The sequence below is a fragment of the Tenrec ecaudatus genome, chromosome 8, assembly GCF_050624435.1.
Source record: "Tenrec ecaudatus isolate mTenEca1 chromosome 8, mTenEca1.hap1, whole genome shotgun sequence".
Classification (NCBI taxonomy): Eukaryota; Metazoa; Chordata; class Mammalia; order Afrosoricida; family Tenrecidae; genus Tenrec; species Tenrec ecaudatus.
Window position 1 is genome coordinate 20,848,401 of NC_134537.1, and position 27,983 is coordinate 20,876,383.

The 27,983-nt window shown below is 41.6% G+C and overlaps 1 protein-coding gene across 2 annotated transcripts; it reads left to right on the top strand.

The window, feature by feature from the left end:
* The first annotated feature begins 22 nt into the window (after nt 1-22).
* On the top strand, nt 23-27,953 carry ACTL6A (actin like 6A). 2 transcript variants are annotated; one of them, XM_075556074.1, is made up of 14 exons: nt 23-196; nt 9,152-9,228; nt 9,317-9,491; nt 15,526-15,626; nt 16,478-16,575; nt 18,089-18,183; nt 18,476-18,582; nt 18,675-18,764; nt 19,771-19,832; nt 21,070-21,184; nt 21,360-21,440; nt 23,316-23,411; nt 26,095-26,181; nt 27,476-27,953. In XM_075556074.1, exons 1-14 carry the CDS (start codon nt 172-174, stop codon nt 27,554-27,556), a joined length of 1,290 nt encoding a protein of 429 aa, XP_075412189.1. In that variant the 5' UTR covers nt 23-171; the 3' UTR covers nt 27,557-27,953. The 2 variants fall into 2 exon arrangements, with proteins under 2 accessions (XP_075412189.1, XP_075412190.1); XM_075556075.1 differs by lacking the exon at nt 23-196 and adding an exon at nt 530-767.
* The last annotated feature ends 30 nt before the right edge of the window (nt 27,954-27,983 follow it).

The following is a 27,983-nucleotide window of genomic DNA, read 5'->3' on the forward strand; positions in this document are numbered from 1 at the left end:
AGACGAGGCGACAGCAAGTGTGGCTACGTTCGGCGGTGTGCGGACGCCGCTTTGTTGCTTGAGGGGGGTGGCGTTGGAAGTTAAGGGGGTCGCGGGGAGCGCTTCTCGGGACCCGCACTGCAGCCCTCGCCGCCACTTCGCCAGGCATCCTTTAGCGTAGGAGTCGCAGCCATGAGCGGCGGCGTGTACGGGGGAGGTGAGTGAGTGCGTGCGGCGGCAAGAGAGGCGCGCGTTCCGGCGTGTGGGGCTCGTAGCTGCCGCCCCAGTGCTCCGCTCCCAGGCGGCCCCTTCCGGTCTCCCCGAGTCTGGCCCGGCCTCCCCGCCCCGGAGCCCACCCGGTTCCACGAGCGCCTCCGGCAGCCGGAGCTGCCGCCCCCGCGGCCCCGGGGGCTGCGCCGTTCTCCCGGCGGCCCGGACTACCTGCTCTCCGGGATCCTGCACCTCGGCCGAGACCGGCGCGCGTGGAGACTGGGGCGGACCCGGCGGTTTGCGGTCGCGGACGGAGGCCAACGGCGCCCCGAGTCCTGAGCGAGCCGTGGGCGGAACTGACGAGCCGCGGCGGCCGCCCGGGACCAGAACCGGCACCGGGCCCGCAAGCCCTGCCGCCGCTCCCGGCTTCCCCCAAGTTCCTCGTGGGCGGGTCTGTTTGGGTCTAATTCGGGAACACGTGTGATCTAAGGCTGTCCAGACAGTTTGCCCGGGGACGCGGGCGCTGTCGGCTGGAGGACTCGGTGCCGCAGCGGGAGCTGCAGGGACTGCGGCGTGAGGTCAGCCCCGCCGTTTGTTTTTCCAGCCTTTTGGCAACTTGCTGCTCCCGACTTGAGGCCCCTCATTCGAGGAACCCGCCAGGGGGGTAATCGGGAAGCTTAGCTGAGCGAGTGCGTGTCCCTACTACTCAAAGGTAGAGCAACACCTGGGAGAGTGGCAGAAATGCAGGGTTCCCCAGGTGATCTGAAGCGCAGTATAGGATTCAGGTTTTGCGTTGCGTTTGATGGGGCTTTAGTTGTCTTTTATTATTATTTCTTAGATATTTAATTGCTGTTATAATAAATACTGTAAGTGGCTTAATAAATGTATTCTCAGGTTAGTGTAAATTGAGCGTAGCAGCTAACTCTAGGGGAAGGTTTTTTCTGCTTCTGTTCTCAGTTCCATGGCCATCTTCCTGTGACCTGACTTCCTACTCTGTGCCTTATCTGCTTGCTTTACGTTTTAAACAGGATTGCTTTAAAACACTCGCTACAATGATAGGGCCTCATCAGTGTAATAAGGTAACAGAAAAACTCACTTTTCCCAATGGGTTTACATCCACAAGTACAGGAGTTAGGATTTACAACACATTTGGGGTGGGGACACATTTGTCCGTAATACAAAACATGGTATGACAGGTGGCAGTTAATAAAGTTAGCAAGTAGCATTGAGTGCATACTGCCTACCAGAGGGTTTGCATGCATTGCATTTAACCCATGTTTCTGTGTCACCTAGTGCCTGGTATAGTGAGTTACTTACTGGGCTGCTAAAAGCAAGGTCAGCAGTTTGAAACTACCAACCATTCCCCAGAAGAAAGATTTCTGCTGTTCTGATGATGTACAGTCTCAGCCGCAGGGACAGTTCTGCCCTGTTTCAGGGTTACTGTGAGCAGGCATCCACTAGGCAGTGAGTTTCAGGTTTGTTTTTTGGGTGCTGCTGTAACCGAAATACCACAAGAGGGTCATTTTAACAATTGTTTCTCTCTCACACAGATTAGGACAGTAGAAGTCTATTATCCCAGGCACCAGCTCTGGGGGAAGGCACTGGCAGCTGTGGGAGATAATAGCTTCTGAAATCCACAGAAGTTTTTGAAAGCCTGTTATTCCTCAGTTCCTTGACCATCTCCATGTGCCGTGTCTCCACCTTATTGTGCTTGTTGCTCAGTGCATAACCTTATCCCCAAAAGAGGTTTAAGACAGTACACCCTACACTAGCATGGCCTCATTAAGAAAGCTCCAGGCTAATGGCATAGGGGTGAAGATTCCAACACCTAGTTTTCAGGGACAGACTTATTAAATTGCACCATTCATTGAGTCAGTTATTCCACAACAACCATGTGAGATACTGCTACTTCCTTTTTATTGAAAATGAAAAGGTTAAAAAAACCTGAAAAAAAGATCAATAGTTGTCTCAAGAAGAGTATGTGTTATAAAGAAGTGTGCAGTATGTATATGTATGGATTGTGATAAGAGTTGTATGAGTCCCTAATACAATGTAAAAAAAGAAAAGAGGAGAAAAAAATGATTAGGGCAAAGAATGTACAGGTGTGCTTTATACAATTGATGTATGTATATGTATGGACTGTGATAAGAGTTGTATGAGCCCCTAATAAATTATTATTTTTTAAAAAGTGTGCAAAGGCCTGGAGCTAGAAAACCAACAGGGAAAGGCATGCTAAAGCAATTCTCAGAAAGAACCGAAGAGAAACTTCAAGGCTATAGTTGAAATATTGAAGGATTCTGTGGGCTCAGTACTGAATGTCACAGGCAGGTATAAAATATGGAAAGTCACACACACCAAAAAAAAAAATTGGAAGTTCAAACATTTCGGGAGGTTAGCATATGTTCCAGAACCAATGGTCTTGAAGGAAGAAGTCCAAACTTCACTTAAGGCATTGGTGAAAGGGCTCCAGGAATTAATATATACCAAATGGATGCACCCCTGGGAGCATTCATTTACATATGCCAAGAAGTGGGGGAGATGGCCATCAGGCCAACACATTTTTGTTTCATTCCAAAGAGTGGTGGTCTCACAGAATGGAAATTATCAAGCAATATCATTAATATCACATGTGAGTAAAATTTTCTGATGATAATTCACAGTTTTTTTGCAGCATATCCACAGAGAAATGTCCAGTTTCAGCTGGGTTCAGAAGATGTCATAGGATATCGTTGCAAATATACGTTAGTGGATCTTGACTGGAAGCAGACCACCAGAAAAATATTTTGCCTGTCTTTTGATTGCTATGCGTTGAAACATCGTGAAGAATGAAGACTCCAGAACATTTAATTGTAGTACCTGCACATGGGCCAAAACAGAACAAGGGGATAATGTGTGGTTTAAAATCAAAAAAGGAATGTGAACTTATAATAGAGAAACTGTACGAATAAGGGCACAGCATCAGGACTGAAGGAAGGCTTCTCTTCCTGCAGTGTGCAAACAGTACAACTTTGCTGAAAGGAAAAAGAACATGAAGCATCCACTGGTGAAGATCAGACTACAGCCTTCGCATGGACTACATGTCAACATACAACAGAAAACCTCAGAACTGAGCCTCTAAGTAACATAAGTGGAGAAAGGATTGACCGTTTCAGGGATCTGTGTTTGGATTCACAATTGATGCTCAATAGAAGCAACACCAGCCCAGCCAATGGTTTCTGGCATTAGGGAAACCTGCGAAAGTTCTTTAAAGTGGTACAACGCCAAGAGGTTGCTTTGAGGACTACAAGGCCCCTGACTCAAGTCTGGGTATTTTTAAACACATCCTGTATATGTGAAAACGGGGAAATTAATGAAGAATTGATGCCTGTGAATTACAGGGTTTGTGAAGGATATTGATTATACTATACCAACTTGACCTCAGGGCAATGTAGACTGTCGGGATGAACACATCTGTCCTAGAAGTAGTACAGCCAGGATGCTCCGTAAAAGTGAGAATGGCAGACTTCATCACATGTACCTTGAGCCATGCTACCAGGAGGCGCATGTCCATGGAGAAGGACATCGTGTTTGATGAAGTAGAGTTCATGAAAGGAATGCCCTTACTGCGATGGATTAACATAGTGGCTACAGTAGTGGACCGAAACAAAAGTGGTTGTGAAGATGGCATAGGGCAGGGCTGTATTTTATTCTGTTGACTCAGAGCCATCTTGTTGACGCCTAACACCTAGAAGATGTTTATACAGAGAAACTATTTACAATGTATCTACTGTATAGAAACATATCAAGGAGATATATACAAAAATGTTTATTAAAACTTCAAAAAGTAATGGGAAAACTCTTTTACCATCATTTTCCTATAAACTTTTTGAAGCCCCCTTGAATGTGACCTTGGGCCAATAACCTTTCTGCTTCCCTTTCCTCATTTGTAAAATAGGTATAACAGTACCAATCAGTTTAAATGGTTGAATGTTAAATGTTTTAATGTACGATAGTAGGAATAGTACCTAACACATAATAGCCCAGTAGGTGTTAAATGCTATTAATATTAACACTGCTTGTCAAGAGAAAAGGTAGAAGTAATCTAATGGTCTCTCAGGGGAGCAGATAAACTAAAGCTTACGCATGTAAGTAATAAGATGAATCAGTTACTTTGAATTGGTCTAGAGCTACAAGTTCAAACCTTAGAAGACCGCTTCTTTAAAAACAAGTTAGAAATATAAAGGTGTATATGTATTTACATGTGTATGCACACATATACATTATGATACTTAGGTAATTCATTGTGGGTATATACACAAAATAAACATGCATGGAGTTAGAAATGTTAACTTTATAGTGGTGATGTCTGAGGAGGGAGAAAGGGGAATTTATAAGAATAGCTTTTGTTTTTCACATAGCTGGGGCAAGACAGACAAATGGTGCATCTGTTTAATCTCAGTGGTGAGCAGAGAAATACTTAATTCCATAAATTTTTTAGTATGTTGACAATACTTCAGAAATTATACTGCATGTATTCACAACCGATAGATGGTGTCTTTGCATAATGATTCCTTTTTTAAAAAATTAATAGACCATTTTATTGGGGGCTGTTGTAATTCTTATTACAATCCATACACCAGTTGTAATGATTCCATTTTTTACATTCACAATTGTAGGCTTAGTTTTATTTTTAATTTTAAAGTTTTTGCATTTGTTATATTTCCCAGGTAATGAATCCTTCTTTAAACTTTCTGGTTCTAATTATTTTGGTTTAAACTAGAGATTCTGAAGAGCAAAACTATTACATTTGTTTTCATCATAGTTCTTTAAAAAGTTGAGTATGAATTGGTAAATCTTAGCACTGTTTAACTAGAATGCTGGGTAAAGAAATACCTAACTCAATTAATTCGTTAACCAAACTTTTCAGCCCCTACCCCTTTCTTTTTTAAAAACATTTTATTGGGGGCTTGTACAATTCTTACCACAATCCATGGATACATCTATTGTGTCAAGAACATATGTACATTTGTTTCAGCCCCTATTCTTTAAGGATTCATTTGATGCCCTCTTCTTATCCCACTGCACCAGGGGCTCCAACATTTTCAGAGTCGTGGATTCCTTTGACCGTTTGGGAAGTTTGTTAATTGCTCTTAATGTTTTAAAATGGATTATAAAATAAAGAAATTACAATAAAATAGAGTTGTATCCATGGACTCTGGGAGGCCCAGGGAGATCAAGCTAGGAGTTTATGCCCTAATTTACCTTTTCCTAGGTAATCTCCACTCTTTCATTTCAGTTCCTACTTAAACATTGCTAGTTCTCATGTCAAATTTCTTAAGCCCCAACAAATTTACATCCATTTCTTGGAACGTTAACCATCCCTCAACATCATCACTTCTACCTGATGGCTCTGGGCACAAGGAGTCTTCCAAAAGCTCATGGAAAAATCTAATTTTAAAATGTAAGCTTTATTTCTCAACATAACCTCCATCAAGGCCAAGGCACATTTGTAAGTAATGATAGCCATTTAGTCCACCCTGTCAGGTAAACGTTTGAACCTGGAAGGTACAAGGTTCAAATCCACCAGCTTTCCTTGACAGAAAGATTAGGTGGTCTACTATAAAGATTTACAGCCTGGGAAGTCCTATATAGCAGTTCTCAAGCTTCCTAATGCTACAACCCTTTAATACAGTTCCTCATGTTGTGGTGACCACCCCAACCATAAAATTACTTTTGTTGCTACTTCATTACTGTAATTTTGCTACTGTTAGGATTCGGGCGACCCCTGTGAAAGGGTTGTTCGACGGCCCCAAAGGGGTCTTGCTTGAGAACCACTGCTCTATAGGGTCCCTATAAGTCAGAATCAACTCAGTTGCCTATATTTGATTTGATTAGGTTTTGGTAAAGACATGAGGATCTTGGTAATTGAATCATGTTAATGATGTCCTTTTTTTATATATCAACTGAAGAAGATATATGCTCTTTAAATATATATATATATATTTAAGTTAAAAGACACCAGAAAGAACCAAATCAGAACTGTAAGGGAATGCCCCATGATTTGTCATTGAAAGTCTTACAAAATTAATTGCCCTTTTCTGTGCATGGTGAAGGACTCTGGTGGAGGTTTCCCGGGCATTTATTGGCTAACTTTCTCAGAACAGTCACATAACAATCAGGTATTATCATTCTTCCATCCTCTAGTACAGCAGTTCTCAACCTGTGGGTCGCGACCCCTTTGGGAGTTGAACAACCCTTTCACAGGGGTCGCCCAATTCATAACAGTAGCAAAATGATAGTTAGGAAGTAGCAACGAAAATAATTTTGTGGTTGAGGGTCACCACAACATGAACTGTATTAAAGGGCTGTGCATTAATTAGGAAGGTTGAGAACCACTGCTCTAGAAACTCAACACACAAAATGCCTTGAGTATCCCCGAAAACTTGTGACCTTTGGCCTTGACTGGTCCATTTTTGCTTTGTTTGGACCACATCCACCCTTTGGTAGCCGTTGCTTCGGTTGTGCTTTGTCCTTAGGCTCTAACTGGCAAAATCACGTTTCATCTCCTGTCAGATCTCCTCAAAGAAATGCTTCAGGATCTTGTCTAAATGTTCCACTGACATTTATGCTCTTGTCTGCAGCTGATCTTGGTGCACTAGTTTTGGCACCCATCAAGCAGAGAATTGATCGCATTTTAATTCTTTGGAATTGTGTAAGCTAAATCCATTGAGATGTCTATTGATTTTGTTATTTTAATTGTTGGCTCTCTTCACTTATATCATGAATGAGATTATTTCCTTGAAAATGGATGTGGGTGGTCTGCAGCTGCAGACTTCATCTTCATCTGGTCCCTTCTTAAAACAAGTTAACCATTTGTAAACTGCTGGTTGCCCACATAGACGTTTAGTATGTAGTGAGGATTTCACCATTCTTCCACCCCGGCTTCATCATATAAACTTGATAAGAGGCTCTTATCAAACTGATATGTTCTCTTAGTGTCTCAGCTAGATGTTCATACATGTTAGAGCATGATAGTACAGGTTTATTTCAGTGCAAAAATGTTTTGAAATCCATGTATAGTTGCTTTTTTCTCTCTCCATAATACACATTTTCCATGAACTTTGTGAAGGCCCCTTTCCTGTTCAACATGTCAGAAATACTGTCGTCCTTCCCTGCCTGGCTTGACCTAAGCTGTCAGCATCATGTATCACACTCTGGCTATTTTGTTTTAGGAAGCCTAAAATTTTAGGTAAGCCTTATTTAAAGTTTTCTCTACGTTTGTGAAGAAAAACCCTCAGCATCAGGCCTTATCTGCTAACAGTAGGAAATGTACAAACTGATGATACCTTTTATTTTATTTAATTAGCGCACAAACCTGTATTCTTCAGGTTACAGGAAACCTGTATTCCTATTCTTTCAGGGTCCTTATTATTTCTTGAGGTTTGGTGTTTTTTCCCACTAATCGTGTTGAATATAATTACTCATATAACTCGTATAAATGTTAACTACTTGTATTGCGTGGCATACAAGATTCACTTTGAGCCCATTTTCATTCTCTGGCCTGGAAGGCTGACCCCCAGACCGCATCCATAGGTTCGTTTTGCCCCTGGCTTTGGCTGAATTTGGCTAGTGGTAGAGTACTGGTACAATATGGTCTTTCTCGTCTAGTATTATCATTAGTAGGGGCCCATTTCAGAAGTGTCCTAGATTGGATGTTAAAGCAGCGGTTCTCAACCTTCCTAATGCTGCAACCCTTTCTTACAGTTCCTCATGTTGTGGTGACCACCCCCAACCATAAAATGATTTCGTTGCTACTTCATCGCTGTGATTTTGCTTCTGTTATGAATTGGGTGACCCTTGTGAAAGTGTCATTCAACCCCTCCCAGAGGGGTCGCAACCCACAGGTTGAGAACCACTGGCTTACAGGCTCATCATCTGATGGCATATTGATTACCTACCTGGTTCCTTCCCCTGCATGGCTGACTATATCCTTCACTGGAAGGTCACAACTCAGGAAGTCCTCCTCCCCACGCAACTCGCTCTGCAGGTTCTATGTCAGAGTTCCTGCTCCTCCGCCTAAGGATCTTGATGTAGTGCAGGGGTTGACAAACTGCAGCCCTTTTGGTACATACACGTGGCTCTGAAAGTTGAAAATGAAAACAAAACTGTCAGTTTCATTTATTAAATTTTTTAAGGACATTATTCGGATAATGGTAAATTCATTTGTAAAACCATATGTGGCTCTTGATGTAAATTGCGTTGAGGACAGGATTGGTTCTTCTGTCTCAGCAATACCTCTGCTCCAGTGCATGAAGCATGGGCTGCTAACCACATGTCACAAGTTGGAACGCCAGCTGTTTCCAGGGAGAAGATGAGCTCTCTGCTCCCCTGAAGAGTTGTAGCCTTAGAAAGCCCCAGGGGCAGTTCTGCGAGGTCCTGGGGGGTCCCTACGGGTCAGAATTGACCACTGGCAATGAGTTTTCTCTCTCTGAGGGTGGTAACTATTAGCCGGAGGGTAGTGATGGTGTAGTGATGAAAACACTGATGCTAACCAGAACCCACCAGCCTCTCCATGGGAGAAAGATACAGATCGACAGCCTTGGAAACCCACAGGGCCAGTTCTCTGCTTTCCCATAGTGTGAGTTTGGTGGTTTTGTTTTCTGACTTGGTTTTTTGGGGCACTGTCCCTTCTAGTTTTCCTATAGTTCTTGTAATAATAGTGCATCCTCACATTTTCCAGTGTTAGTGTACCACTTCTTTTCTGATTAAACCTTTACAGATGCACAGTGTAGGGCTTCTAATATTTGAAATAAGTCTTTAATTTGAATTGCATTTCAAATCTGTACGTTACTATGAAGTTAATACCTGCTTTCAGGTTTATGTAGTTTCCTTATTCATTGTGCCATTTTAGACACATTAAGGGCTTTCTTGTTCACAAGATAATTACACATTGTTAATGTTAGCTATATTTCCCTCTTTTCAGATGAAGTTGGAGCCCTCGTCTTTGACATTGGGTCCTGTACTGTGAGAGCTGGGTATGCTGGTGAGGACTGTCCCAAGGTCAGTGGAATGTTAGTTGGATAAATCAGGCAAGTTTCACTCTTGGGGGTTGAAAACAGGTGAAATGTGATGTGTGTGACCCGCACAGGTGGATTTCCCCACGGCGATTGGTATGGTGTCAGAACGAGACGACGGAAGCACATTGATGGAGATAGACGGTGATAAAGGAAAACAAGGAGGCCCCACCTACTACATAGACACCAATGCCCTGCGTGTTCCGAGGGAGAACATGGATGCTATTTCACCTCTGAAAAATGGAATGGGTATGATACTTGGTTAAAACTATTAAGGGTGCATAATGTGTTTTAGATTTACAGCTGGGGCTTCTTATAAAGTGAATATCAGATTTTTTAAAATGTCCCACATACAAAATGTGCCAAGAACTGAGCATACAGAGAAAGGCAGGAGGCGTGGTTGGGTGGGGAAAGTAGATGTTTGCATTCATACAGTACCTGTGAGGTCAGTGCTCTCTCAGACTGTGTGCAGTATGCTATGGGCTTAAAGAGCATGGGTGTTTAACTGCCATTGTGGGATGGTTTTCACAAAGGAGATCATCTTTATGCTGAATCTTTCCATTGTTATTACTGAAAATATAGATCCTCAATTCAGCAGTTACTACATGTCCCATGTATTGACATTAATTACATCTTCAAGGTTTTTTTTAAGTGTATTGAGATGATATTTTATTGTATTTTTTCCAATTCTTTTTTTTTAATACTTTTATTGGGGGCTATTACATCTCTTATCATAATCCATACATCCTCTAGTGTGTCAAGCACATTTGCACATATGCCACCATCATTTTCAAAGCATTCTCTTCCCACTTGAGCCCCTCCCTCATGAACCCTTGATAAGTTGTAGATTATTATTTTCATATCTTATATCGTCCTCCGTCGCCCCTCACCCACATTTCCATTGTTTGTCCCCCTGGATGGGGATTATAGGTTGATCCGTTTGATTGTTGCCCTCTTTTCTTCCCACACCCTCCCCTAATCCTCCTGATAGCTCTACTCCCATTGTTGGCCCTGGGGGGTTTATCCTGGATTCCCTGTGTTTCAGGCTTTTGTCTGTAACAGTGTGGATATTCTGGTCTAATCCGATTTGTAAGGTAGAATTGAGGGCATGATAGTGGGGGGAAAGAAGCACCAAAGAATTAGAGGAAAGTTGTGTGCTTCATTGGTGCTATACTGCACCCTGACTGGCTCATTACTTCCCTGTGACCTCTCTGAAGGGGGATGTCCAATTGTCTACAGATGGACATTGGGTCTCCACTTCATGCCCCCTCCCCACACCCCATTCACCTTGGGTATGGTTTTGTTCTGGGTCTTAGATGCCTGACACCTGATCCCATTGACACCTCATGGTCACACAGGCTGGTGTGCTTCTTCCATGTGGGCTTTGTTGCTTCTCAGCTAGGTGGCCACTTGTTTACCTTCAAGCCTTTAAGACCCCAGACACTATGTCTTTTGATAGCCGGGCACCATCAGTTTTCTACACCACATGTACTTAGGCACCCATTTTGTCTTTAGCGATTGCACAGGGTGGGTGAGCATTACAGAATGCCGGCTTGTTAGAACAAAGTGTTCTTGTGTTGAGGGAGTACCTGAGTCGAGGCCCAATGTCCATCTGTGACCTTAATTCTTAACATACAGATATGAATACATAGTTCTATTCATCTCTCATTGTGTGTGTGTGTGTGTGTGTGTCTCTGTGTGTGTACATGCCTGTATTTAAACCTCTATAAATGTCCTTTGCCTCCTGCTTCTTTCCTCTATTTCCTTTTGCTTTCCTCTTGTCCCACCATCATGCTTGGCCTTCATTCTGGTTTAGTAATTTCTCGATGCTACATTGCCCTTGATTAAGCCCCACTAGGCATCCAACACCCTTCTCTCCATTGGTTTTAGTTCATTTGTTGTTTCCATTTTCGTGTTAAGCAACCAACATAAATTCACTGCCCCCAAAGGTTTCTAATTAATCTTGTGAATTCCTGTTGTCACTTAGATGTATATAGAGCTTTCTTAAGAGTTTAATGTTTAAGACAGACAACAAGACTAGTTAAGTTAAATTATTGTTTGGTTCTAATTAGACTTAAGGGGATATTTTTGGTTTAAGCTTTCTTTTGTATTGTATCTAGATCAATGAGTGGGAATTAGCTTGGCTGACAAAACTGGATAAAGTGGCAAATACACCCTGTGTTAAAGGGTTTTACTGTGAAAGTGACATAGGTGTTTAGAAATGTCATTCAGTTACCTGTGGCTGTAGCCATGGAGTATGAGGGCCAGCAGCAGGGAAAGTAGGCAAAGAACAATTATAAAAGGGGTTTTAAAGCATCGTAGAGATTAAACTAGTAACTGAAGTGTAACCCCATAGGAATTTAAACAGATGTGTGACATGCTCACGTGTGCCATTTATCAAGAATATTTTAACAGCAAGTAAGATAGATTGGAGGGAGATATTAGAGACAGGATGTCCAGTTAAGAGGCAAGTGTCCTGATGAGAATTAAGGCATCAGCAGTGGGGTTGCTAAAGTGATCTTTCAAGTTAGCCAAGAGACCAAATGTTCCCAAGTCAACAGGAGTTGAGAAAGTTCCCAAGTGTTTGATTTGTGTGTCTGAATAAAAGGTACCATTTACTGAGATAGGAGATCTTAAAAGGCAAGTGTCAGGACAGCCCTCCAGTTCAGATATTCACTAAGATGCACAGGGCTCAGCATTTAGTTGTACTCATAGTTAAGATGTATTACATTGAAAGTGACTACAAAGCCAAATTGGCTAATGGAAGAGAGGTACGTGGTGAAGTCTAGAGAAAACCTGGTGCACACTTCCCAGAGTATTTTCCGAGTGGAGACATAATAGGATACACTTCACTCCTGGAGGATTGAGTTGTGACAGTGTGTGTACCCTGGACACTCAGTACTCAGATTGTCATTAGAGGCTGCACATGTAGGTTCTTTGCCTAGCGTGTACTCAAATGCTAGCCTCCTAGAGGGAAAGTAGGTGTTCAACAAACCTCATTGTACAGTTTAGCCACAGTGAGCTCAGAGGTTTCATGGAGCTTTTTATATCAGCTACCCCTTCTCAGGACAGCAGTCTCAGGCCTGCTTTGTTAACTATCTTCTTACAGCATGTCAGCATGTGTGCTGTTCAGCTTGGAGTGTTTGGGATAGCCAGAGGTGATTCAGGAAAGCAGGTGAATTATAGGTCATGAGAAAATGACTTTATGACAAGGAATATGTGAGCAGAGGGTTGAGCATGAAGTTCCTATGGAAAACTTGTCCTGTACTTAACAATAAAGAAAAGCCTGAAAAGAAATGGGGGTCTTTAAAAAAATAATTTTATTAGGGGCTCATACAACTCTTATCACAATCCATTGTATAAAGCACATTTGAACATTCATTGCCCTCATCATTCTTAAAACATTTGCTCTCCACCCAAGCCCCTGGCATCAGCTCATTTATCCCCTCCCTCCCCACTCCCCTCCCTCTCATGAACCCTTGATAATTTATAAATTATTATTTTGTCATATCTTACACTGTCCGACGTCTCTTTTCACCCACTTTTCTGTTGTCCGTCCCCTTGGGAGGAGGTTACATGTACGTCCTTGTAATCGGTTCTCCCTTTCTACCCTCCCCTCCCGGTATCGCCACTCACTACTGGTCGTGAAGGAATCATCTGTCCTGGATTCCCTGTGTTTCCAGTTCCTATCTGTACCAGTGTACATCCTCTGGTCTAGCCAGGTTTGTAAGGTAGAATTGGGATCATGATAGTGGGTTGGGAGGAAGCATTTAGGAACTAGGGGAAAGTTGTGTTTCATTGTTGCTACATCGCACCCTGACTGGCTTATCTCCTTCCCAGACCCTTCCATAAGGGGATGTCCAGTGGCCTACAAGTGGGCTTTGGGTTTCCACTCCGCTCTCCCCCTTACTCACAACGATAAGATTTTTTGTTCTGATGATGCCTGGTATCTGATTCCTTCAACAACTCATGATCACACAGGCTGGTGTGCTTCTTCTATATGGGCTTTGTTGCTTCTGAGCTAGATGGCTGCTTGTTTATCTTCAAGCCTTTAGGACCCCAGATGCTGTATAGCCAGGCACCAACAGCTTTCTCTACCACATTTGCTTATGCACCCGCTTTGTCTTCAGCGATTGTGTTGAGAAGGTGAACATCATGAAATGCCAGTTTAATAGAACAAAGTATTCTTGCATTGAAGGAGTAGTTGAATGGAGGCTCAATGTCCATCTGCTACCCTCATACCAAACCTATACATATATGCACATAGATCTACTTCCACGTCCTCATGTAAATATATTTGCATATGTACATGCCTTTATTTAGACCTCTATAAAAGCCCTTTGCTTCCTAGCTCTTTCCTCTATTTCCTTTGACTTTCCTCTTGTCCCACTCTCATGTTCAGCCTTCATTTGGGTTTCCATCATTCCTCGGTTACATTACCCTTGGTCACTCCCTACCAGGGCTCTTACACCCTCCTCACCACTGATTTGGATCACTTGTTGTTCCCTTGTCTCTGGGTTCGTTAACATCACTATCTTCCCCTCTCCCATGTCCCCCCTGGAACTTCCGGTCCTGTTGTTTTCTCCTCTAGATTGTTCATCCAGCTTATCTTATTTAGACAGACCTGCAGACATAATATGCACAAAAACAAGACAGAGCAAAACCAAGCAATAAAATAAAACAAGTCAATGATTAAAAAAAAAAACCCAAAAGAAAACACAACAACAAGAACGAAAAGCTTGTAGTTCGTTCAAGGGCTGTTTGTTGACCTTTAGGAGTGTTTTGATGGGGTGCCAAGCCCTGACCCCAAAGTCTATTTTTGGTATTCCCTGGGGGCTTCATTGCTCTGTTTCCCTTGCTGTTCTGTTGCACGCCATTAGTGTTTTGCCTCAGTGTGGTGGGATCAGATCAGGCAAAATTCCCACACTGTGTCTCCAGTGTTGTCCCCTGTAGGGCTATGGGTCAGTGAGGGATGTCATGTCTCATAGTGGGGCTGGCCATGTGGTCTTCTCTGTGGATTGGCTGCTCTGAGCAGGAATATCGTCCTCAAGGCTTGGTGGGCCAGGATGTGCTCCACTGTCTCTTCCTCCCCCTTCATCTGCTCCCGTGTGCTCTATCAGACATGTCCCTCTCCTGGAGCTGCAGATTCAGTGCTGTCCTCTGAAATAAATTCTTCTGGGGGGAGGGGCAGGTGTCCACATTGTTGTGATTGGGGCCGGCCCCCCAGGCCTCCCCACTGGTTCCCTGCTCCATGCCGGCATGTTGCCTTCCCATCTTGGAACACTGGGTTGAAGTCTGGTCCCTCTTTCCCTGTGGAGATATAAACACTACCCGCCTCTTGGGTGGGCTAGTGCCCTGTTCCCAAGAAGTGGGAATTTAGGCGACGAGAATACAGAGTTTGTGGAAGCATAGAATGGTTGAGTGGCTCTCGTTTTTCTCAGCTGTGATCTTGAGGCCTACACTAAGAAGGGGGGAGACAGACAAAGCTATCAATGAAGCTCCTTGAAAAAAATAAACACAATCCACTTAGGTCTGTGCAAATGTGTAAATGAACCTTCACTGAAAAACTTAGTAAATTCTTGAGTGGCCAGTAGTGTTAGATAAGTAGTAATGTTGGAGAGGTCAGGTAAAATTATAAAATACCTACTGGATGTGCAGATTAGACGATCATTAGTGATGTATGGTAACATTTTCAGTGGAAGGTTTTGGTGGGTGTCAAATGGAAGACAATAATTCTCTCATTTTTCTTTTGAAAAATGGTGTGTTTTTCTTTCTCCAGATAAAAGATGGTAAGCTTTGAGAAGTCTATACCATATAACTTGAATATTTGCTCTTTTACATATTTTCATTACATTTAGGACAGGTGTGAGGTTGTATATTGAAGAGGCTGTGTCTAGAAAGTGAGGTGACCTGTGTACAGTTAAGGTGCTCTGCTGACATAAAAGTTATGAGTTGGGCTGCTAACCGCAAGTTCTGAAGTTCAAGACCACCATTTGCTCCGAGAGAGAGAGAGAGACGGGTCTTTTAAATCTTGTAAAAAATTAGTCTCAGAAACTCACAGTTTTGTCTTGTCCTAAGGGATCATTATGAGTTGGCATTGACTTAATGGCAGTGAGTTTTTAAGTTGACCTATATAATTAAGTATTTTGTTATGAAGTAGATGTGTAAAATAAGTAGGCTCTCATCTTAAAAAATACAGCTGCTAAGTCATAGAAGCAGTCGGTCAGAAGATGCTGTCTTCTTCCACAAGCATTGCCTTCAGTCTGTGGCTCTTGCCTTCTAGTTGAAGACTGGGATAGTTTCCAGGCTATTTTGGATCATACGTATAAAATGCACGTCAAGTCAGAAGCCAGCCTGCATCCTGTTCTCATGTCAGAAGCACCGGTGAGACAGATTTTCATTTTTCACTATCTAATGGTTTTTCCCCTTTAGTTTTCTATTCATTTGCAGGGTGTGTCTGTTTTCTTTAAAGAGGCATAGGAATTTATGTTTCAAATTTTGAGAATTGCAAAGGGGATTAATGAAAACTGTTATAATTTTCACTTTCTTTAAATTAAAAAAACAAACAACCAATTAGAAGCCTCAGTGGATTTTAGTAGTGCATCCTCCTCTCTTCCCCACCTCCCCTCAGCAGGGGTTGGTTTAACATTTGATTTACTTTTGTGTGGACTGCTTCCCATTTAGTTTATGGATTGTCTTGTGTCTGAGAGGCAATATATGTCTGTTTTTAAGCTCAGATCTCAGGAGAGAAGTCAGATGGTACATTAGGACTTGAAATTGCTGCACTGAAATCTGTAGAATACATTTGGGACATTGATAAAATGGGCCCAGGAGACAAGCACAATGAGTATAAATAATTGCTTTGCTATTGTTCTGAGCTTTGCTTGCTTGTACGAATACCCGCAATATAAGTAGGGGGATTTGGTGGTTTAAAATTTTTATTTTGGATTTTAATAGCCAAATAATCTTAGAATTTATTATTATCTGATGTGTGGATTCTGATTTTCCTGTGGAACACTGAAAAAATTTTGTGAAAATTTTATGATAGCTACAATGCATGGCGGCTGTTTTACTTATGTTCAAATTATAAAATACTATTGTAAAAGTATTGTCATAATATTGTTTTTTAATAATTTGGTTCTTTGTAAAGATAGTGTTAAAATAAATGTCTTTAAACAACTCAGCATTTTAGTATTAAAACAACAAATAACTTGCATTTCTTTTTCCCTCTTCAGTGGAATACTAGAGCGAAGAGAGAGAAATTAACGGAGTTAATGTTTGAACACTACAACATCCCTGCATTCTTCCTTTGCAAAACAGCAGTTTTGACAGCGTATCCTTCAAAGAGTGACCCTCAGCTTTTCTCTAGCAGTATATAAAAATGCAAACACTGTCACCGAGTGTATTCCAACTCATAGCAGCCCTCCCTAAGGTTTCTGAGACTGAAAATCTTCGTGGGAACAGATAACTGCATCTTTCTCCTCTGGAGTGGCTGGTGGTTTTGAACTGCTGACCTTGCAGTTAGGAGCCCAACACTCACCCCAGAGCATCACCGAGCGCCTCAGAAGCAGCTATGCTGCTACGACACATAACCAGCAGGAGGACATGAGTCAGTTCTTGGTTTTTCCTAGGTGGTTTTTGTTTCTTGTTTTGCTAGCCATCTTGTAGAATTTCTTCTGAATAGTAACTCATCAGAAGATATGGGAGGGAAATAGGGAAATAACACTCAACTCTTAGAATAAATTCAAAGTTTGGGTTTTTTTAAAAAATAATTTTATTGGGGGGCTCTTACTAATCTTTTAACAATCATTCAGTTGTATTAAGCACACTTGTACATACATTGTCATGAACATTTCCAAAACATTTTTTTCATTTAGCCCTTGGTATCAGCTCCTCTTTTCAAAGTTTGGTGTTTTTGAAGAATGAAAAAAGGGATAGTCTTTAAACTGATTGGCTTAAAATGAGTTCAAATTGTCATTTTCTCCCTTCCCTCCAGTACTACAGAGAGTTGAAAATCGACTGCAAATGCATTAAAGATTTAATCACTAGATCTTTCCTGCAAGAGTACCAAGGGACAAACAAAGAAATACTGTGTAATCACCTCAAAGAATAAATAGCAAAGCGTAGTCCTCAGTTTACAGTGGGGTTTCATTCCACTGACTGTCATAAGTTGTTCCCTGTCATAAGTCAAATGCATGTTTTTAAATTTTTATTTCTGCTTTTTATTATCAGCATCTTTATAAATCATTTTTGTCTTTGGAGGCTGGCATGAGAGTGCTAACATAAATATTCACTGCAGCATTTGTAAGCAATACATATTACTAATGATACGTGCACACACAGAATGGATAGTCTTCCATATTCGGGGTTGAGCCCACTGAGAATAACATTTTTACTTTATTGGGTTGAGAGATGGGGGCTACCTCTTGGCTGCCAAACAATTGAAACTGCTTTTCTGCTGTGAGAGTTGTGTGGGAAGAGTTATAGTCCCAGGTCACGCACCGCACCGTGGCCCCCCACTATTAGTTTCTGTAGGTTTTGTCAAATAAATGCTTCTCCATTTGTTGTATGTCCTTTGAGCAATTTCCAGAAGCTGAAGGGTTGTGCTAATTTTGACAGCTAACTCGATGTCTTTTTGAAAGGTTTTCTAAGCAACTCAGTATCTTGCTGGCAGTCCTGCCTCTTGTGATTCATTTTGAAACCTGAGTTACTATTGCATACCAATTTTCCCTTCTAAATTTACCTTATTACATTTTAAATTATAAAGCACAGTTTTGGAATGACTTATACTTATGGTAAGAGCCTGTCCTTTACAGTACGCATATTTCCTTAATACTTTACACTAGATTTGCTAATGGCCGTTCAACTGGGCTGATTTTGGACAGCGGGGCCACTCACACAACTGCAATTCCAGTCCACGACGGCTATGTCCTTCAGCAAGGTAAACGTGCTCTCTTGGGCAGCCCACTGAGGCCGCATCTTGACGTAAAGCACCAGGCTGGACTTTTGAAGCTTAGCTATTGTCAAATGGCTTTTTAAAGAGTATTTTTAAAATACTTTAGTATATAATGTGTATCTAAAACGGATTTGTGCTGAGAAGTATAACTTCATGCTTTAAGGGATAGCTTCCTTAGTTATACTTGGAGGGAAATGACCTGTCAGCATCCCACAGGAAATTTATCCAAAGGATTCTGAACGTAATGCTCCTTACCGCTGTTCAATCTGTGTCATAGGCATTGTGAAATCCCCTCTTGCTGGAGACTTTATTACTATGCAATGCAGAGAACTCTTCCAAGAAATGAATATAGAGTTGATTCCTCCATATATGATTGCATCAAAAGTAAGTGACGGGTGGGTTTTCTTACGGAGTGTTCCCCAGCCCCTCCCCCGCTGTGCATCTGATTACCTAGTTCATGTGTTGTGTGACCTCAGGAAGCTGTCCGTGAAGGCTCTCCAGCAAACTGGAAAAGAAAAGAGAAGTTGCCCCAGGTTACACGGTCTTGGCACAATTACATGTGTAATGTAAGTAACCCTGGTTCTCTTCAAGAGAGTAAAAATAGAACTCAATGCTTTCTGTGGTCTATAATCTTTTAAAAATAAAAATTTAAATCAGGTAATTTAGAATGCTTTCATATTGCTGAATACCTTTACAAACAACTCATTGTGGAACACTGGAGTGACGCCTGGCAGGGGCTTGGGTTTTGTACTCCAAAAAAAGAAAGAAGCACTATGGTAATCTATAGTAAAATTGATTTTTTGTGGTTGTTGTCTAATACGGTGGTGTTTTCTGTAGAGACGTGCTAGCCAGGCTTAAGTGTGTTCTCTCTCCTAACCTCTGTGAGCCATCTGAATGAAGTGCATGCTGTTGTGCACAGCAAGGAGAGTCTCGTTACGGAGTTCTGCCAGTAGGCATGTGATTTACGGTCGGGGCAGCGGCTAGTAAAGCACCATCACACACCGCAGTAGATATGCAATAATTTCTCATACAGAAGGATGTGAAAGTTAAAACTTATTATGGCAGGAATAGATCTGGTTGGACAAGGTTTTGTTTTTTGCCCTTAAAGAGAAAGATTCTCATGGGCATTAGACAAGGAAAAATTGTGAAGATGGTTAAGAATTTGTCTGGATTTTAGATTTTTCCTTAGCAACCTATGAGTCAAGTATGTATTTCACAGCAAAATTATGTCATTGAAAGCTGTGTGTGAGATATAGATACAACTGAATACTCGAGTAATAAAATGCTGCTTTGGGGAAAACCATTTGTAACTGTTTTTGTTGTGAAGGTACAGGGTTCCCAATCACTTAATCTATTGTTCAGTAACTCTTGTAGTTTAAATAGAATTTATTGTCTAACACAAATGTTCAGAATATGGTTTCTGTATACTCAAGTGCTTTGAGCCCTTGCTGGATAGATTTGTACCCAGGAAGTGGTTTACTCACCCAGAAATGTAGCCTCCTCTCATTGCGAAAACCATGTTAAATCCAGTCTTACAAAAATAAAGCTCAATACTTTTTTTTCTTAATCTAGTGTGTTATCCAGGATTTTCAAGCTTCAGTACTTCAAGTATCAGATTCAACTTATGATGAACAGTATGTTTTCCCATTTTTTTACCTAAAAGACTTATAATTAATGCATTAAGACTTTCATACTGACCTTCTAAATAACTATATTCTTCAGAAACTAACTTATTTTTTATTTATGTTAAAAGGTGTACTCCCCTCCAGATTCCTTAGGTCTGAAACCTAAACAGCGGTGTGAGTGGATTAAAGAGAAAAGGAGGAAAAGAAACTGAAATGGACTTGGAGTCTTGTGACAAACAAGTTCACTTCAAACAACAACACACACACACACTCACAAAGCTTACTCACGGTTTTAGAAGAGGATAGCGATGCTTTCCTTCTTTAGCTAAGACACAAACTACAATTGTAGAAAGCGCTTTACTGACTCCAGAGGTATAAAGTTATGCCAAGATACTGAATCTTTTAAAATAGAATTTTTTTTTGCAATTTCATTTTTTAAATACTTTTGAGGGCTCTTACATCTCTTCACAACCCATATATTCCTCCAGTGTGTCGAGCACATTTGCACATATGCCACCATCATCATTTTCAAAGCATTCTCTTCCCACTTGAGCCCGATAGCTTCTCCCAATTTCTTCCCCCACTCACCCGCCCTCCCTCCCAAACCCTTATTTAATAAGTTATAGACTTTTCCCCCCATATCTTACATTGTCCTCCATCACTCTCACCCACTTTTCCGTTATTCATCCCCCTGGGAGGGGGTTCTATGTTGATCCTTGTGATTGATTTCCCCTCTCTCCTCCCACCCTCCCGTAATCCTCGTGGTCTCTCTACTTTCCTTATTGGCCCCGAGGGGCTTATCTATCTGGAATTCCCTGTGTTTTGGGCTCTTACCTGTAGCAGAGCTTTGGTCTAATCTGATTTGTAAGGTAGAATTGAAGTCATGATAGTGGGGGGAAGGTAGCACCAAAGAGCTAGAGGAAAGTTGTGTGTTTCATCGGTGTTATACTGCACCCTGACTGGCTCTTCCCTAAGACCCTTCTGTGAGGGGATATCCAATTGTCTACAGATGGGCTTTGGGTCTCCACTCCAATTCACCTTGGGTATGGTTTTATTTTGGGTCTTAGATACCTGATCCCATCGAAACCTCGTGGTCACCCAGGCTGGTGTGCTTCTTCCATGTGGGCTTTGTTGCTTCAAATAGAATATTCTTACTCTGATTTTTCCCGAGCTGATGATTTCTTGATTACTGATCATCTTTAAGAGGAGTCTGTCTTTGATTTCAAGTGGTTTCGTGTGTTTTCAGAGTAGCTGCACAGATGCCGACAGTTCATTATGAATTCCCCAATGGCTACAACTGTGATTTTGGTGCTGAAAGGCTAAAGATTCCTGAAGGATTATTTGACCCTTCCAATGTAAAGGTATAAAAGCTTAGTTCTTAATTAGCCTGATTTTCCAGTAGAAATTAAAGATCTGATGTAATTATTAACTAGCGAGAGACTCACCACATTTTTAAAAAAATCTGCTTTGTGTGATATTCTACCATTTGCCTACTCATTTGATATTCTTACATGTAACACTTGTATTTTGTTGTAGGGCTTATCAGGAAATACCATGCTGGGAGTCAGTCATGTTGTCACGACAAGCGTTGGAATGTGTGACATTGATATCAGACCAGTAAGTGCCATTATAAGTATCTTTCATGACAGTGAAGTGCCCTCAAATCGTGTTGGCAGCTGTGGACGTCACTGGGTTTGAAGCCCATTTTGTAGTAGAAGATGTAAAACGGTGAAGTACCAGACAGCTATTAATAAAAATGAGTTCCAAACCATTTTGCAGCACTGATGAAACAGGAGGACAGCCATCAAAAGCCAGATACTTTATGATGTCAGCTTTATGTAGTGATAAGACACTTGACAGAGACCAGGACTGAATGCTTGTTACCAGGGATGGGGAGAGGAGAGAAGGTAACATTTTCTAGTTTACAGGTCGGCAAACTGGCTCACAAGCCATATGCAGCTCTCTTCAGTATGTGTATGTAGCTCTGAAATAAAATTGAAAAAATGTAAAGGATATTCAGATAATGGTGGTTTCATGTTTCGTAAAAATATGTATGGCTTTCAAATCATTTTTACATTGTTGTGAAGGACAGTATTGGTTCTTCTGTCCCAAGAATTTGCCGACACCTCCTCCCACCCCCATACACAGCACCTCTAGATAGTAGTCACTTTTTGTTCGTAACACTAAGAAAGATATCACTGACTGCGGGTGGAGGGTTTACAGCCTGACTGATGCCACTAAGCACTACGCAAGAAAAATGATGGAATGGTAAAATGAGAGAGAGAGAGGTTGTGGGGGAGGGGAGGCGGGGGCGGCGCAGGCTGTAGATGCTGTTTCTTCATAATACAACCTATCACCTCACAGAACTAACTTTCTTGGTTTGAAGACTCAGGGTCAGCTATCTTGTGGGATAGCACGGTCAGTTGGCATGTTGTAGGTCATCAAGTTGATGTTCTGTGTCCATGTGTTCGGGGAGGGAGTGTGTCAGAGCCTTTTTTGTGCAAATCTAAAGCCACAGTTGGGACATTACAATTGGAATTAAAAGGTAATTGAACTTTTTCATGAAACGTTTGAAGTTCCTTCTCCGTCCTGTTGACTCAGAGGAACTGTGATAACTCCTGTTAAGCTTGAAATGTTTCCTTTTAACTACTGTGGGTTGCTGAGATGTGTTTCCATTCATGCCAGTTGCTCTTTGAAAGTGTAGATGGTGGAGACATTTGGGGCGTGTTTTTAATATGAACTTAGCTACCGAAAAGGCAGACTGACATTTAGCATTCTGCTGCACACAGGCAAGTCAGAGGGACAGACACTCCTTACAAATAGGAGTCTCAGTTTCACGTGCAGAGGCCACAGCAGTGTATTTTGCAAAAGCTCCCCGTGTGGTTCTGATGCAAAAGAGCAGGGTAGCCCACATTCTGGCAGGAATACTTGGCGCAGTAGATGGATGCTATGTCATTGTCCATCACAATTGCAAAAAATCTCTGTGTCATTTAAAGTACTGTAACATTCAGATGAGTAATGAAGTCATTATAAAATGTGCTACTACCTAATTAAGTACTGCCAGCCATCTGCCAACAAATTAGGATTGAATTTTAGAATAATTATTTTAAGTTGGTGATTCTTAAACCATAGTGTACGCTAGATACATCTGAAGAGCTTTCAGACAAGCATTAATTGTGTCAGCTGCCACCTCTGGAGGTTCTAATGCCATCAGACCCAGATGTTAGTGCTTTAGAAGCTCCCTAGCTGAGTCTACTCGGCAGTTAGGTTTGGGACCTGTATTCAGCCACTCCACCTATACAAGGAGGCTTGATCTCAGTCATGGAAACATGGAGTAAAATAATGGAATTTTCCCACAAATTTTTTGAAGCTCATCGTAGAAGTAAAACTTTGAAAGAAGGGAAAATTGTGCAAGATGTTGGTTTATTTGGCGTTGTATTTAAACCTCAGAAGCATTTGGAGGTAATTTGTCTTCCTTGCTCTTTATCCTAGGGTCTGTACGGCAGCGTGATCGTGGCAGGAGGAAACACGCTCATCCAGAGCTTCACTGACAGATTGAATAGAGAGCTCTCTCAGAAAACCCCCCCCGTAAGTTGTTTTTCAGTAGTCTTCAGTCTTGTGCATCCTCACTGGTGGCATAAAGAGTTCATTTTAAATAGACTAATAGTTCGGGTACAGTATAATGAGGTAAAGTTAATAGCCCTGATTTGATCAGATTTTCCGCGATGCCATCCATTGGTTATCCTTGTACTATTTAAACTTCATTTTATCCAGTGAGGCCACCAACCACTAGAAGGTTTAGACAAGCAAACAAATACTGACTAGAATGTGCTCAGTTTGTCAGTATTGCATGACCTGGGTGTTCTTGGGAATAGTGTGAAGCAAGCACATAGCTCCCTGGCAGCATCAGGAAATGTTCATGAAGAAAGAAGGCTTTTGAAGTAATGAAGGGGAGTTTCAACTGGTTGCTGGTTTGATCAATGAACATCCAGGCAGAGAACACATGCAAAAAGTATGAAGTGAAGAAGCTATTTTCCAGTAACTCAGTAGTTGGCTAATGCTATGGGTCTTCAAAAAGTTTGTGGAAAAAAACTCGTTTTTCCATGAAGACTTTGAAGCTTCTTCAAAGCTTGCTTTGGGGAAGTAGGAGGAGCAGTATGACCGGAACGGTGCATTGAGTACTAGGTCATGTCGTAAAAGAGTTGTCTGGGTTTTATCTAAAGCTACAGCAAATATGGACTGAAATTTGACAAAGGGCTGATAAGCCTGTACATTTCATCTCTGACAGTGCAATAGGATAACTATGTTTTAATAATTTCTAATCTAAACAGAGGAAAGAACCTAGTTTGGGGTAGCAAAACAAGACCCAAACTCATGGCCATCGAGCCAATGGTGACCCTATAGGATAGATTAGAACTGTCTCTCTGTGTTTCTGAGACTAAACTCTATAGGAGTAGAAAGTCTATTTGCAGAGGAGCAGCTGGTAGTTTTGAACTGCTGACCTTTGCAGATCACAGCCCAAGTAACCACCATACCACTAGGGCTCCTTTGGGACAGAAGGGTAATTTTCCTAGAACACCAATACTAGCTAGAGAGGCAGGCATAATTACTGCATTTCAAAATTTCTGTCAAATCAAGGATAAGGCATTCTGCAGTAAATGCTGTTTTAAAAGCACAAAACGTAAACAAGTACATAAATAGATGTAGATATACTTAACAGCATATAGAATCTTTATATTTCATAGTCTTTGTGATTCCCATAGAGAAGTGCTTTATTTATGTTATTTTCTGAAACTCCTGGTTGTGTAGTAGTTACGCATTGGGCTACTAAACTCAAGGTTCAAACCACCAGCCACTCTGAGGTAGGAACACTTGGCGTTCTGCTTGCCTGGAGAGTTAGAGACAGTTCTACCCTGCCCTGTAGGGTTGTTAAGAGTCGGAATTGACGCAGTGGCAGTGAGTGAGTGAGATACTGATACCAGCACAAGAGTGTCAACGGCCTCCTGTCTGCTCTCTGTTTGGAGATGAAAGCTGTTCCAAAGCATGGCAGAGTGACAGTACCAATGTCAAATTTCACGGAGCAGCTCTGAATCATGAGTAGATGCAGGCTGCCCTAGCACTGCTCAAGACCAGTTGGACGCGGTCTTTGCCCTTAAAAAACACAACAATGAAATAACAAGTAAAGGAGAACTCCCAGTTCGTTACCTTAAAAACCCCAGAGACTCAAGCTCTGTGTGTATATAAAGAAACTGGGAAGTACCGACATGAAAACTACCCTCACGGAAAGATTCTTAGATTGAGGGAACAGGAAAACTCAATAAATAGAAAGTGAGATAGATGGGCCATATTATTGTTTAACAAAAAAGTATGGATTTGAAGCAAACACATTAATTTGGAAAGAAAACAGTCATGTATAAAACTTAACACTGACTTTTGGGTGGAAGAGGGTGGACTGTAGGGAAGAGGGTCCACTCCGGCACTCAAGAGGACGGACCAGAGTAGCAAGATGGCCTAGAAAAAGGTGCTTGAAAGTGTGGGGAGGACACGACAAAGAGAGGACAGTGGGGATAGTAACAATAATGCTATTATTGAAATGAAGTCATGTTTAAAGTACTCGTCATAGTTTCTGACTTCTAAGAACATTATGTATGTGGAAGAGACCCACATTTGTGCCCCTTTCAAAACAAGTGATCCAACAGCACGGGAACTATTGAACAGTATCAACAGCACGGGAACTATTGAACAGTATCAACAGTACGCACAAGCAGAGCTTTGTTGACGGTGACGCAGAAGTATTTGACGCAGAACATTGACAAGCAAATAGACCCAAATTGAGCAATACTTGTGAAGGGGCGGCACAGATCCAGGCAGTTTTTCGTTTGGTTGTTCGAGGCTTCAAAGAAAATGGAGTTCAAAGATAATGGAATTCTTCCACAACCTTTCTGAAGCCCCTTTTTATTAAGAAAAGGGTTGCTATGAGTTTGAACCAACTTGATGGCAAGTAGCAACCCTGTCCGTGTTCACTATTATAACATAAATGGTGAATGTCATAGTTGTTAGCATGCTTTTATCAAGTTTAAAAAGTTTATCACATGCATTAAAACCTATATATGTATAATCAAAGTACTTAAAATTTATATCTATGTAGATATATATTAGTCCTAATCTGTCTACTGTTAGTGCCTATTATCTCCACAAAAAGTAGATGTCTTTAATTGAGTCACCTGTTTCGGGTGTAGTCATAACCCTTTTTCTCCCTTCTCTGCCTTAGAGCATGCGGTTGAAGCTGATTGCGAATAATACCACCGTGGAGCGGAGGTTCAGTTCCTGGATCGGCGGCTCCATCCTAGCTTCTTTGGTTAGTAGATGAGCTACTTTGCAAACAGTTGAAGCGCCTTCCTGAATGGTTTGACTTGGTTAAATGTACCTGTCAAATACTAGCTCGTTCACGTGGGTCATGTATCTTTATCTTGTCACTGTGTGAGTGGCAGTCTAGGAAGAGTTGACTGGTTTACCATGACCAGAAGGGGCCCCGGGGGCACAGTGTGTGGTGCTGGCTGCTACGCGCAGGGTGATTGGAAACTCCGTAGTGGCTCCACAGGACAAAGACCTAAGGAGCCTCCCCCAGAAAGATGACAACCTAGGAAGTCTCGTGGGGCAGTTCGGCTGGGTGCCACATAACAGTTTAACAAATGCTTCCCTCACACCACTGCTTTCTTAGCAGGTATTAGCTAGCCTGATTTCCTTGTCTCTTCTCAGAGAGCTGGAAATCTGCTAGGTATGCCACTGATAACCAGCTCATTTTGGTACTGGTTAGGACGTAACTGCAGGACCTTGAAAATGACATCATTCTTTCTTGGGTTCTGGCTGCTCCTGGCTGCTGGTGAGGAAGGAGGGAGGAGACAGGAATGGACACTCGGGGCTGTTGCTCACAGCCTTGGATCGGAGCAAAAGGCCTGTGCTTGTACCGCCACTCCCACCTCGCTCCCTTCCCTTGAAGCAGCCAGAGGAGATATCACCAAGAACTTAGTTAAATATTTTAAGGCTGTTAACTGTTTGTAGCTTTTTTTTGGTGGTGCTATTTACTGTTCACTTATATATTATCTGTGATCTATTTTCAACTCTTAATGAGATCGGAGATTTAAAAGATTCTATGTGAATCTACATGAATTAAAAAGTTGATAGGGAATGGATTTCTCTTACATTCCTATTAGTGTAATTCAGGTTCCTTCCTCCTCTGGTCATCTCCTCCCCCACCCCCCCAGGATGTGTGAGATGTACATTGTCTGTAAATGGTTACATGCGGTGGGCTTGCAAAGCTTCATCCTAATTCTTTTTTTTTTATTTGTAGTTAGTTCAAGGATCGCTTGCTGGCCTTTAGGATTGTTTTCCAGTCCAGTCTGTTGGGGCACCACACCCTGGCCCCAAAGGTTTCATCTTAATTCTAACAAACACGTTCTAGTTCTAAATGTTAACCATCCATCAATCCAGTGCTAGAACATCTTTTCGATGTTGTAACGTCCACCAATCTCTCTGGTTGCCTTGGGCTGGCACCACACCATCCCACCAAAGATCCTAGTCTTCCTGGTCATAAAAGACAAAGTATTTCCTGCAAAGGACTAATCATTTATAATTTTCTTTTCCATTTACAGGGCACCTTTCAACAAATGTGGATTTCCAAACAAGAGTACGAAGAAGGAGGGAAGCAGTGTGTAGAAAGGAAATGCCCGTGACGAGTTTCCAAGCCTCCACCTTCCTGTGTCACCTCCCGTTGCATAGCTTTAGTAAACTCAGGAAAAGAATGACCATCTTTTGTAGAAAATTTATACATTTTTGCATATTTCAATTTCCAGTGCAGTTTTTTAAGGCTTTAACTTGCTCTATAAATTAAAATGAGTTTGTGCTTTCCTTGAGATGCACTTATTCTTATTACAAGCATTTTATAATTTTGTATAAATATCTATTTTCTCTAAATATTTTGCTTTCAGTAAAATGCTTTCCAACTCTGTTTAGTATATTAATTATAAGTGGATTGGTAGTATTGCTTTCTATTGACTAGTAAAACTTACTGCCTATGCTTTTTACCTCAGACTTGCAAAGTTAAATAAAAATTACTAGCCATTCCAGAAACGGTTCTATGATGTTGCATGTTACAATTGC